This window comes from Acanthisitta chloris, unplaced genomic scaffold (genome assembly GCF_000695815.1).
Source record: "Acanthisitta chloris isolate BGI_N310 unplaced genomic scaffold, ASM69581v1 scaffold9633, whole genome shotgun sequence".
Taxonomy (NCBI): Eukaryota; Metazoa; Chordata; class Aves; order Passeriformes; family Acanthisittidae; genus Acanthisitta; species Acanthisitta chloris.
The window spans coordinates 46,963-63,592 of NW_008666576.1; the positions used below are offsets into that span (position 1 = coordinate 46,963).

General features: G+C 40.5%; 1 protein-coding gene across 1 annotated transcript in view; it reads right to left on the reverse strand.

Annotated features, from left to right (window-relative positions):
- Positions 1 to 14,823, reverse strand: part of ELOVL2 (ELOVL fatty acid elongase 2) — a 24,257-nt gene extending 9,434 nt beyond the window's left edge. Inside the window, exons 1-2 of the mRNA XM_009072182.1 lie at positions 14,765 to 14,823; positions 9,146 to 9,333 (exon numbers count right to left, since the gene is read on the reverse strand). Coding sequence (XP_009070430.1) covers positions 9,146 to 9,333; positions 14,765 to 14,780 — 204 coding nt within the window. The 5' untranslated portion in view covers positions 14,781 to 14,823. The remainder of the gene's footprint in view (positions 1 to 9,145; positions 9,334 to 14,764) is intronic.
- Between the last annotated feature and the right edge of the window lie 1,807 nt (positions 14,824 to 16,630).

Genomic DNA, 16,630 nt, shown 5'->3' on the forward strand with positions numbered 1-16,630 from the left:
GATTTCTGGCTAACTGCCTAATAAAAAATAAGTGGGGAAGCTTGGAAGGCAGAGTGTGTAAAATTTTTTCTTGGGGATCCTGGTGATCCTAGGCCTTGACTTTGATGTTGGCTATCAATTTTTTTCTTGGGGATCCTGGTGATCCTGGGCCTTGACTTTGATGTTGGCTATCAATGGTGTGGAAGGTAAGCAGCTTACCCAATGGTGCTAAATAAGCCAGCTGCATATCTGGAGCAGATGGTACCTTGACATGAGATGTTTTGTTACCAGGTCTCTTCTTCTGTGATACCAAACTCATACATTACTTGTACTGTTTCAGCCATGCTCCCTTTCACACACTGTGCACTCACAGCTCTGCAGAGGTGATGGTGTTATTAATCACACAGAGATAGTGCAAGTGCAGCATGTTTTAAAGAGATCAGAAATCCTCTCTCTCTTTCAAAATACAAATATTCTCCCTCTAGAGAAAAATTCTTGGCAGTCTCTCCTGAAAATAATATTAAAACATATGTTGTTTGAAGATCATGTAAAGGGGAAAGTGCTGCTTTGTGAAAAACTTCAGCTAAATAACTTAGAGTTTTCATATTTTGCTGTTGCCCTAATGCTGTTCTTAACAGGTTTCAGTTTTTACACCAATAAATGACTTCTATTCATCTGCTCAAGTGTAAATAGCATGAGGATTTGCAAGAGTTGTTTTGCCACATCAGTACAACTCATGCCTTACTTTTATAAATGGAGAACCACATTGTTCAGGGAAGAAAACTGGTTCCTCTCTCAGAAATTTCAGTGGTGGGGTGGGCAGCAGGCAGATGATTATGTAAGCCACTCACCTTAAAGACTAAACATCAGAAGCCCAGCCCAGGGGTCTGTGCCCTGCTCATTTTAAGCTTTCAGCTCCAAAAATCTCACAGTTTTAGCTTGTTCTTGCATCTGTCCTTTACAGATAGAAAGGAAAGCAATGTGTTTTTTCTGAACTGATATTCCCATTTCTCTTGACTGCAGTTTCTCTGTGCTCTTTGAGTTGTAGAAAGCCCTACCATGCACAGAGATTTTTCTCAGAGAGAAAATGTCTGGAAGCCATAAGGTATTCCCCCTTGTCTCAGGGCAAAAGAGAGGGTGAGTTATCAGTATCTGGCTATGTCTGGCTGATGACCAGCCACCAGTGATGTTCTTCAGGGCTCAATTCTAGGGCCAGTGCAGTTCAATATACCTATCAATGATCTGAAGCAGGATTTGAATTCATCATTAGTAGGTTAGCTGATGGTGTAAAATGGGCAAATGCTGCTGACTCTCTTGAAGAACAACAGGCCATGCAGAGGTATCTAGATGGATTGGAGCATTCTGTAATCACCGGTGGCATTAAACTGAACAAGAAAAAATGCCAGATCTGGCACCAAGGACTGTAACATGGACACAAGTATGAACTGGGGGAAGAATGGCTGGAGATGAGCCCTGTGGAAGAGGATCTGGGAGTGCCAGGCAGCAGCAGCTCAACATGAGCCAAGTGTGTGCCCTGGCAGCCCAGAGGGCAAACCACGTCCTGGGGTACATCCAACATGGCAAAACCAGCTGGTGAAGACAGGGGATTTTCCCGCTGCATTCAGCATTGCCACAGTCTCATCTTGAGCACTGTGTGCAGTTCTGGGCCTACAATTTAAGAAGGATGTGAAGGTCCTTGAATGTGCTCAGAGGAGGATTACAAAGCTGTTGTCAGGGCTGGAAGGCATGTCCTGTGAGGAGTGGCTGAGGACTTTGGGCTTGTTGAGTTTGGAGAGAAGGAGGCTGAGGGGCAACCTCAATTTTTCTCTACAACTTTCTGAGGAGAGGAAGTGGAGAAGGAGGTGCTGAGCTCTTTTCCCTAGGATCCAGTGAGAGGACAGATGGGAGTGGTTCAAAACTGCACCAGGGGAGGTTTAGACTGGACATCAGGAAGCATTTCTTTACCACAAGGGTGGTCAAACCCTGGAATAGATTTTCTAGAGACATGGTCAATGTCCCAAGCCTGTCAGTGTTTAAGAGGCATTTGGTCAATGCCCTTAACAGCATGCCTTAGCTCTTAGTGAGCCCTGAAGGGGTCAGGCAGTTGGACTAGGTGGGCACTATAGGTCCCTCCCAACTGAAATAGTCTATCCAGTATATTGTCTGTCTATATGGAGATAATTCAGAAGGAAAGTCAAAAGCTAATAATGGAGTTAGTATTCAAATAATTGAAATTCCTCTTAAAAGTTCAGAGTGGGAGGATAAGCACTAGCGTCCTTCTGGAAAAAAAACGGAGCAAGAAGCCTCTTGACATTATTATGGCTGATGTTTTACTGGGTTTTCTGAGGCACCCTACCCCTCAGGCCAATTAAAACAACTTGATCTGACCACTGTTCTCAACCAATGGAGGTCTTGCTGAACTAAGTAAAGGAGAGTAGTCCGTAGCACAAAGAAGGGTTTAACTTGCAGTGCTATGAATCACTTATTTCCCTTGGCTGTAGGAGATTTTTGTTAGTCCTTGTGAATGGCAGCTCCTCTCTGGCTCTATACACTTGAACAGAACAGTCCTAAAAGCAGTTTCCTGATGGCCACATCCAGAGGAAAAGGAGTCTAAGCAAATACTCAAGACAATGTCTCAGGAACAAGAGAGGAATGACTATGTTTTCTTCCTATTTTTATTCTAAATGAATTTTAGAATGGAATGCCTCAAAAGATTGTCAGTGTTTATAAACAGAGGCCAGATATTCATAATCTCACTTGACTTTCCTTTTTTTAGTTTTTGAAGGAAGAAATCAGCTCCTTGTCTGTAACATGACTCACTTCCACAAGCGTGCAACCTCTGAATTGTCTGCCTATCCCCAAGAGGCTGGGATGAAGCATGTCACAATGCTACTGAGGCCATCACATTTGTACATGATAACTCAATGTATAGAGGAAGGTACTGTTAATCATCTTTGATTTGTCGCTAGATCAGTCTTTAATGGGACCTATAAAGCTTTAAGGCAGGTGGGTTATTTTGGTGGTGTTTTTTTTTTCCCTAGGACATTAAATTGTAAAATCATCTGTGAATAGTATTTTTTGAAGAACATCTCTCTATAGATGCTGCCTATTTTTAGACAAGGCTCTAAGAATTGTGGTATAATCCCAGATTTTAGATGGATAGCTGAGATGCAGAACAGTCTGCTCTTCCAGATTGCTGCTCTGTGCCTTGAAGATCTCAGATAGTTTGGCAAGACTGTAAACCCTATCAGGAAACAGTGTGGGCTAGATGGTTCAGCCCAGGACTAGGGGATTCCAGAAGCCTAGTCTGAGCCCTGCCACTTGATCACTCCCTTTGTTTCCCCAAATCTAACAACTTAGTGGTTGTGTTGTGCCAAACAAAAAACAGTTCCATTTTATACCCATTGTTTAAATGAGAGACTGATAGAAGGATTAACTAATGACTCCAAAATTATTTGAAATCAGTTATGAATTAGAATTACTGAGAGTGTTGCTGTTGTCTGAGATAGTGGAATAGGCTAAAAGAAATCCCTTCTAGGCTTATTTTCTACAAGTCTTTGATAACACCTCCTCTTCTGAATAGCTCCCGTATGTTATTTTGTGGTACAAGTGATAGTATCAGAAGATTTGCACATGGGAAAAACCTTATCATATAAAGTTTTACTCTTAATTTCCATCAAGTTCTACTGAATTCTATTTGAATGTGCAGGTTAGATCCAGGGCACTGCTTTTTTTGATGATCAGGTTAAATGTTCTACCTAAATGCAGAGCTCAGAAAGGTCAGTGTGAAAGACACAGAGAAAACAGAGGATGAAAACTGAGAAGGGAGGACATGTCCAGATAGAATAACTGCAGGCGAGGACAGCAAAGTCAGCTCCTCAGCTCTCCAAACAAATTATTCGATTAAGATAGAGGAACACCTGGTAATTTAACTCACACAAAGTTCTTATTTGTTCAAAAGAGCTGCTTGCTCTTGTCCTTATATTTCTGCTTTACACTGCACTCTTGGTGACCTTTTACTGTCTAGGTGGGTTTTTATTCACTTCTCCCATCTTCAAATGATAGCGAAGTGCACCTGATCTCTTCTGGTTTTTCACTTTGTTCTTTTTCTCCTGCTCCCCTAAGGTTAAGATAGTCTTTCTGTCCTAATTAAAGAATTACTTGAAAGGAAGCCTTCACCTCCAGCACCAATTCTTATGGGTCAAGAATCATTCCGTACTTCTGTGCCTAATTTACATTTCTTAACTTCTGAACGATTAATGAAAAAGTTAATAAAAAAAATTCACAATCTTAAAAAAAGACCCACCACATGTTGAAGTTGAATTTTTATATTAAAATTCCAGGGCAGTTCAAATTGGCTCAGATCTATGTCTTTTTTACCTTTCCTCATCACCTGCACTGTTAAAACTTTACTTAGACCTTCTGCTACACAAATTAAATCTTTTTAGCACTCGCACAGCTAGGAAGCAAATCTTTCTGATGTCAGCCATTCTAATGATGGAATAAAAGCGAGTTCAAGCAGTCCTTCTATTTTTGGTTTGTCCCTTTTGTTTTGCCCCATTGCACCAAATTCAGGCATTTATACTTGGCTTTCTAGTAATGTGTGAGATTGTAATCTCAGTTGCAGTGTGTAGGGCTAAAAGTGGTGGCTGGTGGCCCTGATCGTGCCAGCACTGCACTTCTGACCTTTTCCTGCCTAGCAGAGGATACACGTAAGGCAGTTCTGGTTCTCCTGGGAATCCTCACATCGTCTTGGCACCTGCAAGTTGTGACTACAATTCAGAAGTTGGTCTTACTGTAGGATTAATTTTCAGCTCCTAGAAACAGGTAAAGTGATGCTCATTTATTCCTTTTTATTTTGTTTAATCCTGTAAGGTAAAAGATTTTTCTTTTGGCTTCTTTAGATAATGCTTTGGGCTATCAGTACTTGTGCAGCTCTGCACTTCTCCCTTTGCTCTGAATCAAGGGGTCCTCACATGCAAGTCCTGCTCCTCCATATGGAGGTGGTTGCTTGCTTACAAATCCATAGGATTTGTAATAAGTCTGTGAAGCTACCTGGGGATACAGGCAGCTTGAGACATCACGCCACCCCTATGCTAATGATGCCTATCTCTAGATCTCCTTTTTAATCTGACACAAATGGTGCCAACGTCCTGGTTTTCTCAGTGCTTGATCAACAAAAGGACTTGGGTGAGACCTTGATGACCAGCTGAGATTTAATTTAAATAGGGCAGAGGTGATACTTACTGCTGGGGAAAGCAGCCTAAGACCATGTCAGAGATTATGTCTTTTCCTATTAATGAGAGAGAGTATCCTCACCTGAGTAATTGTACAATTCAGAGATCAGCACTGGTCTCCTTTGTTTCAGTTTGAGTTTATCATTGAACTTTTGAGAGTTTTATCCTGTGGTCTCTGGTGCCTTAGACTGCATCCCTGAAGTGTAGTTTGTGAGTTGACTTGTAGATGAAATAATTTTAAAACATACAAAGACATGATTGTTTTTCACAGTAATCTGGTTTTCTGCTCATAGTTGGTACTTTTAGGATCTTAGGCAGAGATTTCTGTAGAGAAAAGGCATAGATTTTTTTCAGTAAAATTGCTAAAAGCTTTGATTTTATCAAAATAAAAGGTGATGTTTCTCCTTATACAGATTTTTGGCAATGCTGCTCAAAATTATTGGATCAGTAGACTTGATCTGGATCTATGGACACTTAATGGTACAGAAAAGTATGCAACCAATCACTAAGTTCTGATGCAGGTTTCCCTGGTAGCAGCAAGGGTGGAGGGAATTGTCTTCTGCCTCCTTGGCAGTGCAGCCTGCCCAATTTACATACAAGACTTGCATCTAAGTTTTGAGTACTTGAAAAAAACATGCTCCAAACCCAAGTGCTCATTCGTCCATCATACTCAATAGGGAGAGGCAAGTGCTTTTGACAACTTCAAGAAAATCTATTTGCCTAACTCAGAAGTCTAAATTAAGGTGTAATAAACTGCTCTTCTGGGAGGCCTTCAGATGCACCTAACTCTTTCTTGACACAAAAATTTTGAGACATCTCAGTAGGATGAGTGCAGCTGGGCAGAGCTGTTTATCTTTAGACCTTGTCCTTCAGGGATAGTAGGGGTATCTGACCTTATGCTCATGGCACATCTTAGAGTTGTCCTGGAGCTGTTCCTCCAACTACTTTGCGGATTGGTTGACCTCAAAGCTCACAGAGCTAAAATCGGCTCCCGCATAGTTCATGCCCATGGTGCAGCACATGGAGCTCTGGCTCAAAAGATGAATCTGTCCTCAGAGATTTAAAACCAGCCCTTTCGTTATGACTCTTTGCTATAACCTTTCTCTTCCTGCCTTGAAGTTGGACAAATCAACTCTTTGTTGTTAAGGGACAGCTAAACTAGCCAGGTGATGAGGGTGAGGAGATGAAAATGGAAGCATCGGTACCCCCATCTGCAGGCTTACCATGTTTCTTATTAAAGCCATCACGTGAGGAAGTCTGCACATGGAGGTATATCCTTTCTTTTGAATGAGATATTTTTTTGTTTTGAATGTTTAAGAAGCACCCATTCCATTCTGGAGCTATTGCAAGAAATGGTGTGTGGCACCTTATAAACAAAACAAAGAAGAGACAAGAACAACAATGCTAATTACTGGAGTGGTTTTTGTGTGTTTGGGTGGGGGGTTTTTTGAGGGGGAGGAGGGAATGATTTTATTTTTTTGGGGGAGTGTGTTTATCTCTATTGTAGAGCTTATTATGTTGTGATTTATATCTGTTACAGAGACCAGAGGGGTTTAGGGGCAGTGGGAGGATGGAGGAATAAAACAACTGTTATAGATGTGTCTAACTAGGAATTAATTCTGAATCACACTTACTGGAGGGATCAGCTGTGTTTACATAAGAAACCACTGTGCAGAATGCTCTAAATATAGGTAACTCTTGCCTTAAAGAGCTTACTGTTCACAAAGGACAGGGACAATAAGGGGCAGAGAGAAGCTTTGGAAATTAGACATTTTGAAATATTGAATCTCTCAAAATTTATTCAGTACAGAAGATGATTTATGCTCTCCCATTTGCCTGTTTTTCTTTGCAGAGATGTACAACTACCTCAGGCAGGTCTGCAAGGCTTAACTTCCATTCTGCTCCTCCACAGGAGAAGCTGTGATAGGAGCCAGCAGAGTAGACTATGAAAAAATACAGAGCCCCTATTGTGGAAGTGTGTTTTGTACAGTGTAAAACCAGCCTGGCTGGCAGTCCAGAGCTAAGAGTGAGATCTGCATTAAACCATCTGGAATTGCAGATCAGTCATCATGTCCCCTGGGTTCCCAAAAAATGCAGAATGGGGAGCTATAAGCTGGCACTGCCAGCCATGCCCAGCTGCAGTCTGGGAGGTGTAAATCATCAGCCTCCAGCCTTAGAATCACGGTCTCAAGGGACTAATCTGAGGACTAACACAACGAAGCAGCCATCTGCAACAAAATCAGCCTCAGGAAGGACAGGGCAGTGAGGCAGCTGAATGGGAGCTGGTTAAATACAATTCCTACAAGGATGTGAAGGCGGCCAAAACCAAGTTTGTTTCATTCATGCAAGTGAGTCTAGCTAAAATTCTCTTCATTCTTTCATTTATTTACTTGTGGCAGGCTCAATCAGCCTGTAAGGGGAAAGGAGCATCAATATTGTTTTCTATTTAGTTAATCCTTTTTGCTGGGTCCTGCTACAATGTCCTGAGACATTATCTGTATACCTTCAAGCAAAATGGGGATTTGAACATCAAAGAGCTAATTTAAATTCTGGAGGACAATCAGTATGGAGTCATCAAACCTTCCAGCAATTGTGCTGGTTTCTCCTTTACTCTAAACCTTATCCTGCACTCTCAGACACCCGCAGCAGCATCTGAAGCCAGCTGAAGATCTGACCAGGATGAAGCTCTGTGTAGCACAATCTGTTCTTTGCACAAAGGCACAAACCAAAACCACTGCTCAGCCTTTTGACCAGGCCAGTCACTTGGTGTTTAGCTGAAATTAATTTAAACATTAAACCCTTGGGGTCCTGTTTGGCTTCTGAAAAGTTTATTGTCCAGCTGACAGAACAATTTGGTCCTTGTTTTTCTCATGGAAACTGCTGTTGTGGCTGGGAGCCCAGGCAGCAAGAAATGTCATGAGGCTGTGCAGGCCAAGGCAGCAGTGTCAGCTCACACCTCCACAGGTCACACCATGAAACCAAGCACATTCTTCAGCCAGGGCTTCTCATGCCCTTCTTAAGCCAAGTCAGAAAACGTAGTGTGGTTTTTGTCTTCTAGTGTTTGGTTTTAAGGGCTGCAAGTAATATATGTTAACACCTTAATATTATAAGTACCTCAGTTATCACAAGGCTGAGAATGGGCAGCTTCCAAATAATATCCAAATAGTGATATTTGGCTTCTGCTCCTACTGGGGAGGTGAAAACACTTGTCTGTGGAGGAGCACTGTTTGAGTCCTCTGCTCTTGCAAAATCTTCAGATGCATTCAAATCTCCGAACAGATCCTGATTTATGTGAGCATGTTCCTTCCTGCTATGTACTTGGGAAATATTTTATGTGACCATACTCAGTCTCCAAGTCCCACAGCACTTGCTTTTGGGTGAAGTGGCAGGGCTTTAACATCTGTCTTTTACTATCTGACTATGTGAGGAAATCTTCTAAGTCACAAGAGCAGAAAAATAACATCGAATTGCCAATATCATAAGTTAATGAATACTTTTTCTCCTCTATAGATCTGTTCATATTTAAGTATGGGCATTTGTACATGGAAAAATCATTCCATAGACAGTCATATGAATAAGACCCATCCATGGGCTTATTCACAGCTGCTGAAGAACGTGGTGTTGGCATGTTTGAGCTGAGTGACTGTTGCAGATTCAAATTTATGCTTGTAGACACAGTCCTGGTAGCAGCCAGCTGTCCCCAGGTGTGGACTGCAGCTCGGGAAGGACAGTTAAAACATGCCAAGATCTATGATCTTAGAAGGTACCATACAACTCGCTGTCCAATTGCTAAGGGATGTTTTTTGATCTTCAGTTTGTTTTGTGTGGATTTGAAATTTCCTAGCTAAACTACCTGTCACTAAGATATTTCTGCTAAAAGTTGTGTGTTGCTCACCTTTCTCAGCCACACTGCATGGAAGAACACTTACCTCTATGAGCATATACAAGGAAAGCAATGTGATCCCAAGGTTATACACAATGAGGTGAGCCCTGAGAGAGAAGGGAGGCCTGTTCTTCATGAACTTGTTGCCCAGCCATATGCAGAGTAGATATGCTCCAGTAAGGAAAAATGTGGGAAGGTAAGAGTCCAAAAGGAACCATCCTCTAACCCTGGCATCTGAGAAGAAATACACAGAGCAGGCAATTAAGAAGGCTATGGTAAAGTATTGCTAAAATAAGGCAGAATGCATCATAAAAAAAAATCTGTTAAAAGCGTGACAGGGAAGAATCTGCCAGGCTTTTCTAGCAAGAGTTATCCACTGCTTTTACCTCACCAAAACTGCATGCTAATTCAGAGAATGTGGTCTGAAAACTGCATGGAATTCCCTTATAATTTAAGGTCACTTAAATTAAGTAATTTTAATGGTAAAGAGAAAATTAAAAGAAAAAACATTCCTGTATACTTTAAAAAATGCAATTTACTATTTAAATGTAATACTTACTTAAATCCTATCTTAATCTTCTCAATGGACAATTTACAGATACTATTTAATACAAAGTATGCATGTAATGTTGCCAACTTGTATATTATTTTAATTCTGCACTTGCCATACAAGCAGAAAAGTATAAAACATTCTCTAGAAAGCATTTATGCAAGGGGAGGAATCTTCCAAAACATTAAATATTAAAAACAAATGGCAAAGGTTCACTTTGATGGTTATCAAAGATCTTTGGCTTGGCAAGGTCTTGCTTTCTCACAGTTTTTGTCCCACTTGCCTGGTCCTGAAATGAAATATTAAGGTCAAATCCTGCTTGCCTTATTCACACAAGTAATCCCATTGGCATTAATCAGATAGTTCAGTGTGTATGAGCAAAGCCTAATCCTAGATGCCAATCTGGAGGCACCGCTTTGTTGTCATATGAGCAACTGCATGGCATGAGCAAAAGGACTGTGCTTTTCCTCAAGATGGGGCAAAATCTAGAGTTAGATTTCCACAGCAACAATCTTCAGCCATTTATCTATGGAAAGAATAAGGGAGCACCATGGCTAGTTTGTAAAAAAGTTTAAATCTGCCACAATTTATGGAGTAAGTGACAAAATAAGTCAGTGAGAGGCTATTGTGCAGGTCACACAGAAAGTAGTCCTTTCTGCTCTTAGAAAGATGCCTTTTGCACTTAGAAAATGTTTTAAATGACTTACTTTATTTTTTACTAAGACCAAGATTATGTTAAAAATTGTAAAAGAAGAAAAGATATTCACAGTGAATGAAAAACACATTTTGCTGTTTTTCTGACTGTGTTGAATTTGGAAAGGACTGGGCAATGGATGACACACAAAGCAAATGTGCCCAAGCATTTAACAACTGATTGCAATTTTGCTGTACTCTATTTCTGACTATTCTTCCCTCAGAAAAAATATGCATACAGGTATACGTAAGGTGAAATTTTAAGTGTTAGAGTAATCTGCTTATGAATCAGGCTATGAACATCAGCTTTCTTTGTATTACACTCTTCTTCCATTTCCCCCCTTGCTTTCATCACAGTCGCTGTAACATTCATCTGTTGAATTTTGGTTCCATGAGGGATTTTAGCTCTTTTGCAGGAGGACTTTCAACCAGACCTATAATACCATGGAAGTCCAATGCTCTCCTGGTTTTGACTCTCTCTTTTGGACTCCCAAAAAACTCTAGAAGCAGAGAGGTGTGGGATTAAAGCCATCACAGCAGCACAACTGTCTGTTACAAAGCATAATCCTTCCTTTTAGGGCAGCCTTGCTTTGTTGTGCATTACCAAGCTAGAACACCTGTTTTAGGTCTTCAAATCTCAGTGCTTATTTAGGATCTCCTCGGTGTGAGAATGAAACACTTCCAACACCCTCTTAAAGCTCAGAAGCCAAATCTGAAGCTCTGGAATGAATGTTTTTGAGGTGATTCTGCTCCCATATGGGTTCTCAATGGGACACGGGAGTCATAGGACAGGTAAAGGTTGTGCACGTAAGTGTTTATATTTTAGAGTATTTGCTTTAGGAGCATAAGGATTTAATTTATTTAACTGGTATCCTAAATGAAGATGTAGAAAGCAGTCCTGTCAGCAAGACTGTTACATAAAGAAAGGTCTCCCACCCAAGAATTGCAACACTTGGTGCATAAAGGTTACATACACAAAGGCCAACTGGCATCAGTAGATAACAAAACAGCATGTTTGCTCAAAGAGGAAAAGTATTTGGAAGAGTTCAGAATCCAAATTAAACTAAACAAATTAAATTCTGCCCCAGTATGCCCTCAGAAAGTTTTCGTTCTGCTGTGAGTGGCTACAAGCATGTGGGCCGATCCACACAAAAGCAGAAATCGCGTGCGGGTTCAGGTCAGCATGCCAAGTATTTGTAAGGTCTATACTATTTCAGTTTCAAGAGAAATTGTTAAAAATGTACCCTTCCTGATTATTTTCCACCACAACCTTGATAGCTTGAAGGGTAAGACAGTTGTTGGCAGAAAGTGGTTCATGAATGGCAGCCAACGAACGTGACTGCTTTGTTTCCACTTCCGCTTACCCCTGAATGACAAGAGGAGGGAGGTTTGTGTGTGTCAGGAAGGGGGAAGCAAAGGGAATATATTTCAAAAGAAGTTATCAGAAAAAGGAGAGATGAAAAGTATTTCTGTTGACTGACAGTTAAATCTCTGTGTTCAAGTGCTATAAAGGTATGCTGTCAATAGGAGAAAGGATTATTTTTACAATATTGAACTCACACAGCAGCTGAAATTGAGACCATAGCAGCGAATAAAGCCACAGTGGGAAAGCACTGGAGTACAGCAGGGAAAGGAGCAGGCGCCCACTAGCTCTGATCACTCCATGAATAAGCTCATTCACGGTCACTGGTCATGATGTGCCAAACCCTCGGGGTGAAATCTTGGCTCCTTTGAAATGAGTGGCAAGCCTCCCAGGCTCTTTAAAGGTATCAGGCTTTTATCAATGAGGTTTAGAAACATTTTGATTCAAGTTTCTGAATAGCTTTGGCCAGTTGGTGTCTGAGTAGATTCAGGCCTTTTTACGTGCATAGGGTAGATGGGTTTGCACCAGTGCCTTGCTACTGATTACAATCCATTGAGGAGAAGATGCGTGCTCATTACTTTATCATAACTTTATAAAAAATATATCCCTTCTTGACCACTTCTGTTTCTTTCACAGATAAAACAAGCAACAAGTTAACTAGATTTAGTTAAGTCACTATTCAAGTCAGAAGTCACTATTCCTTAATTTTGCATAACACCAAACAATATTTTGTAGATGAAGGTGACCCTGGAAAAATGCTCTTTTACAGAACAATACAGCTTTTTCATTCTCAGTTTGCCTTGAGCCTATGAACAATATGGACCAACACCAAATTGTAAGACCACCTCTTATTAAGACATGTGACTGATGGGCCTGCATATGGCTTCTGTTCCCTGATCCAAAGGACTTGGTCTGCTAGTTCAAAAGCAAACATAAAGGTAAATTTTGTGTACAATGCCCAGCAGACACTAGTGAACTGAAGGTTAAAATATGCCTATATATATGCATATATGTATATATATGTATATATGTGTGTATATATATACATATTTATGTATATATATGTGTGTGTATATATATATGTATAAAAATCAACTTCAGGTCTTTGTTATTCAGTCCCTTATTCTAGCAGGGCAGTGCTGCAGATTGTGTTAACCTGGTACTACCAATGTGACAAGAGATTGCCTCTGGGAACTAGCATGTAGCTTTCTGTCTCTTCTCATGCTCTCAGCCACATCTGGTAATGATGACTAAGACCTCTATGGTATTTCAGGAGTTACTACCTGAAATATAAACCATAAATATGGGATTGTTTTTTAAAAGAATAGGGTGCTGTTATCTACCCTTTTAATCCACCTTGTTGCTGAATGAAGTGTGTACTGTGAATGAAAATTGGTGGGAAGAAAGAAGGGAAACAGTTTGTAGTTTTAGATATTTGGGTAAGCTTCAAAACCATTAGATATTCATCTGTGGGGTCATTCAGTTTAAAACTGTTTGCAGTTTATTGTGAATTATTTATATGTATAAACAGACTGGAGGGAGCTATGCTATTCACAAAATGTATGATACTGTGTCATTACACCACAAGTTAAATTAAAGATCAGAGTGAAGAGGCATGGACAAACAATGCTATCTTCAGCACTGATGTCTGGAGAAGGATGGTGATGTACTTGGCAAGCAATACAAATAATACTTGATTAATTGAAGGGCTTCCTAAAAGCCCAAAGGGATCTGTGTCCTATTCTGCATTAGATTAACTACAGTTCATTCCTTCAGACAATTTGTCTGGACCAACAAGGAAAGAGGAATGAAAGGCAACATCATGCCCATTTGAAAAACAAAACACCAAAAAGTAGTACTTTTATGCTTCTGATCACATTTCTCTGTCAATATTAAAATGCACTATTGTAGAAGCCATTAAGAAAACGTATTCTGTTTTAGTCATTTCTGCTGCAATTCCCAAGCTGTTCAGTGTTGCTTCACTAGAAATCTTTCTTTCAAACTGCACATCTAGTGCAGAGATGATAGAAAAGATTCTGTAGCCATCTAGCCAGCAAAGAAAAATGAGAATCCTTGCTTTAAGAACACCACACTTTTCCCTTGTCCTTCTAATTAAGCAAGAACTGTTTCTGGGACACGGAGGACATTGCTGCAACAAATTGAGAATACATAAGCATACGTTCATCCACATGGGCAGCTGTTCTGGATTTAAGCAGGGGGGAAAGTTTGCAAGGAAATTCCTGAATTTGAATGTTTAAGCTCACCTCTATCAACAGCAAGATGGCCTTGCAGAGTCCTGGTCTGAAGACTGTGTTGTCTAAGCTCCTGTCTTACCCCTTTCCTCTAGCTGCTTGGCTCTCTTAGCTCTGACTTTGATGCTCTGTCCTCACCTGCTGTCCTATTTCAGGGTTTGGGGTTTTTTACTATTACTTATTTCAGTCCTAACAAAGCATGAGGCATTTCCAAGCTACAGTTACTATGCCAGAAAACAATAATAGGAAGTCAAAAGTGTTCTCCCACCCAGTCTATTGGTTTATTGAAATTTTGGATGTGATTCTGCAGGTTGCTTTTGTTCTGAGCATCCTTCTGAATTTTGCTATTTAACAAGTAGCTGGACCAAACAAACTGGACAATGAATGAGAATCAGTCCCAAAACAGATCTTACACTTTCAAAAATATCCAGGTTTTCAGGTTTTTTTATTCCACACTGGGATGTAAAATTGAATTTCTTTGACATTCTCAGAAACAAAGGAATCACAAATCTAGTGATCAAAAAAAATTCAGTTCCATTTCTTCTTTCACCTTCATTATAATCTATGGTTGGTTTTACTTGGCACTACAGATAGCATTATGTCAGTCAAAACAAAAATCTATTTGCTTTTTATAAATGCAGTGCATTGATAGATTTCCTACAGCGATGTGTTCCTGCAAATACTGTGATTCTGCCTAGTTTACATTTTTCAATGAGAAGTTACTCAGACAGAAGATTTTGAATGTTTTTTTAGTGGTAATCTGTAAATGTATTATTTCCTAAAAGGGCTATAGGTGGAGCAGCTTACCTCGAGGTCCAAACATATAGTCCACAAACGCATTTACTTCCCGGTCAAAAGCTTTCAGGGTCTCCTAAAAAATATGGAAAAGGACATGTGATGAAGACATTATCTCATGGCTCACATAGAGAATACAATTTTTAAAAAAATCCAACAAACTAGTAAAAAGTGTGTCATGTGCAAGTATTTCCAAAGTGCACAACATCATGTATACCGAAGAAAACCCCAAACCTCTTTAAAAATTAATTTAGGGCAGATTATGGTCTAGATAAGGACAGAGGCCTCATTAATGGAAACTGCCCAAACCAGAACTCTTTAGGAAGGGAAATAAAGGTTTTAAAAAAGAAAACCAGCAAATATGACAGTAAATCTATCTGTGATGGATGTAGTTTTCACTCTAATAAAGATGCATCTGTGTTTGTTTTTGTTCTGTTTCCTCAACTGAATTGTTTTGTTTTGTTTTGTAGAAAGGAGCTGGTGATTCCTTTGGTATGCTTCACAGAACTGCCTGATTGCAACCAGCCTAGTGACAGCACATCAGCTGAATTTCTTGATGCTTTACATTTAAGGAAGGAAATCTTTGAGGTGAGCCAACTGAGATCTCCTTAAATTAGGCCCCAAGTTCCTAAAAAAAAGAGTCTACAGAAGAACCTCGACCTCCAGTGATGACGTTCAGGCCAGTATAGAGGTAGGAAGAGGAGGGCTACATTACAGACATTGCATTTCGAGGTCTAAGTCAATGAAGCCACTAAGCTGGCAGGCTTAGCAAATTTGTGTCTGTTTGTGACTGAGTTGGGAGCTAAGCCATGACCGACACAGTCCTTCCCTCAATTGGATGTGGTGACCTCTCCAAAACATTTCTTCCCAGACTCCAATACTGGGCAGTGGCTTCCTGCATGCCAGTGCCTGAACAACTCTTTGCCACAGCCTGAGGTCAACAAGGTTCTTCCTCTCCCTCTCAACAGTGCCCTACTGTGCTTGATGAATTAATTTTCAGCACTGAGCAAATGCAGCCAAGCTGGGGAGAAAGACACAGAGTGATGCTGAGCATCTCTACAGGGCAAGAGCTGCCGTGGGCTGTGGGTACATTTGAATGACAGATACGTCCACACCAGCCTGGACTGCAGACAACATTAGTATATTTGCCTTATGAAGAACCACATTTGCATCCTGGCATGTCCAGCCATGGCCTCTGCATTCCCCTGCTGAGACAATGGTTGTGTTCTGGACAGGGATAAGCTCTTGGTACTCCCAAGCCCCTTCTTTGTGTTTCGACCACTCCTACATTTTGGTCCTCAGGTTGTTCAGTACAGACAGATTTTATGTGACTCTGTGGCAGCTAGAGATTTCACAGCATCCTAGGCTGTAAATATCTGTCACTGCAAGATGCTGCTGCATTTGTCTTATCTAAAAGAAAATCGCAACAAAACTCCCAAAACTAAAAGTATATATATTTCTTAAAACAGAAAACAAAGGACTTGTTCAAAAGAGAGAGAATGAAACTGGTGATTCATGATACAGAAAGATCTCTCATACTTTACAGTGCTGTGGAAACTAAACTAGCTTTTAGGAAAGTGTCCTGGCTACTGCCCCTGGAGAAAGGCATTTTTTGAATTTGAGGCAATTTCCTTAGCAGCCTAATGATGGTTTCTGCCATAGGAGGGTGCTCCATTTTCAGGTGTGGGACTTGTGCAAAGATCTGCTTCCATTTTTACATCCTTGTGCTATGCAGTTGTTCTGCTATTATTTCATGACAAAGATGCTGCTGTTTGGGAAATGCCACTCCTGTTTGTCTGTGATGTGCCTACCTGCTGCAGTAATTTGAAATAGAGCTAGTCCTGTGCTTGATGGCTTTGTGGTTAGACTTAACAGTCT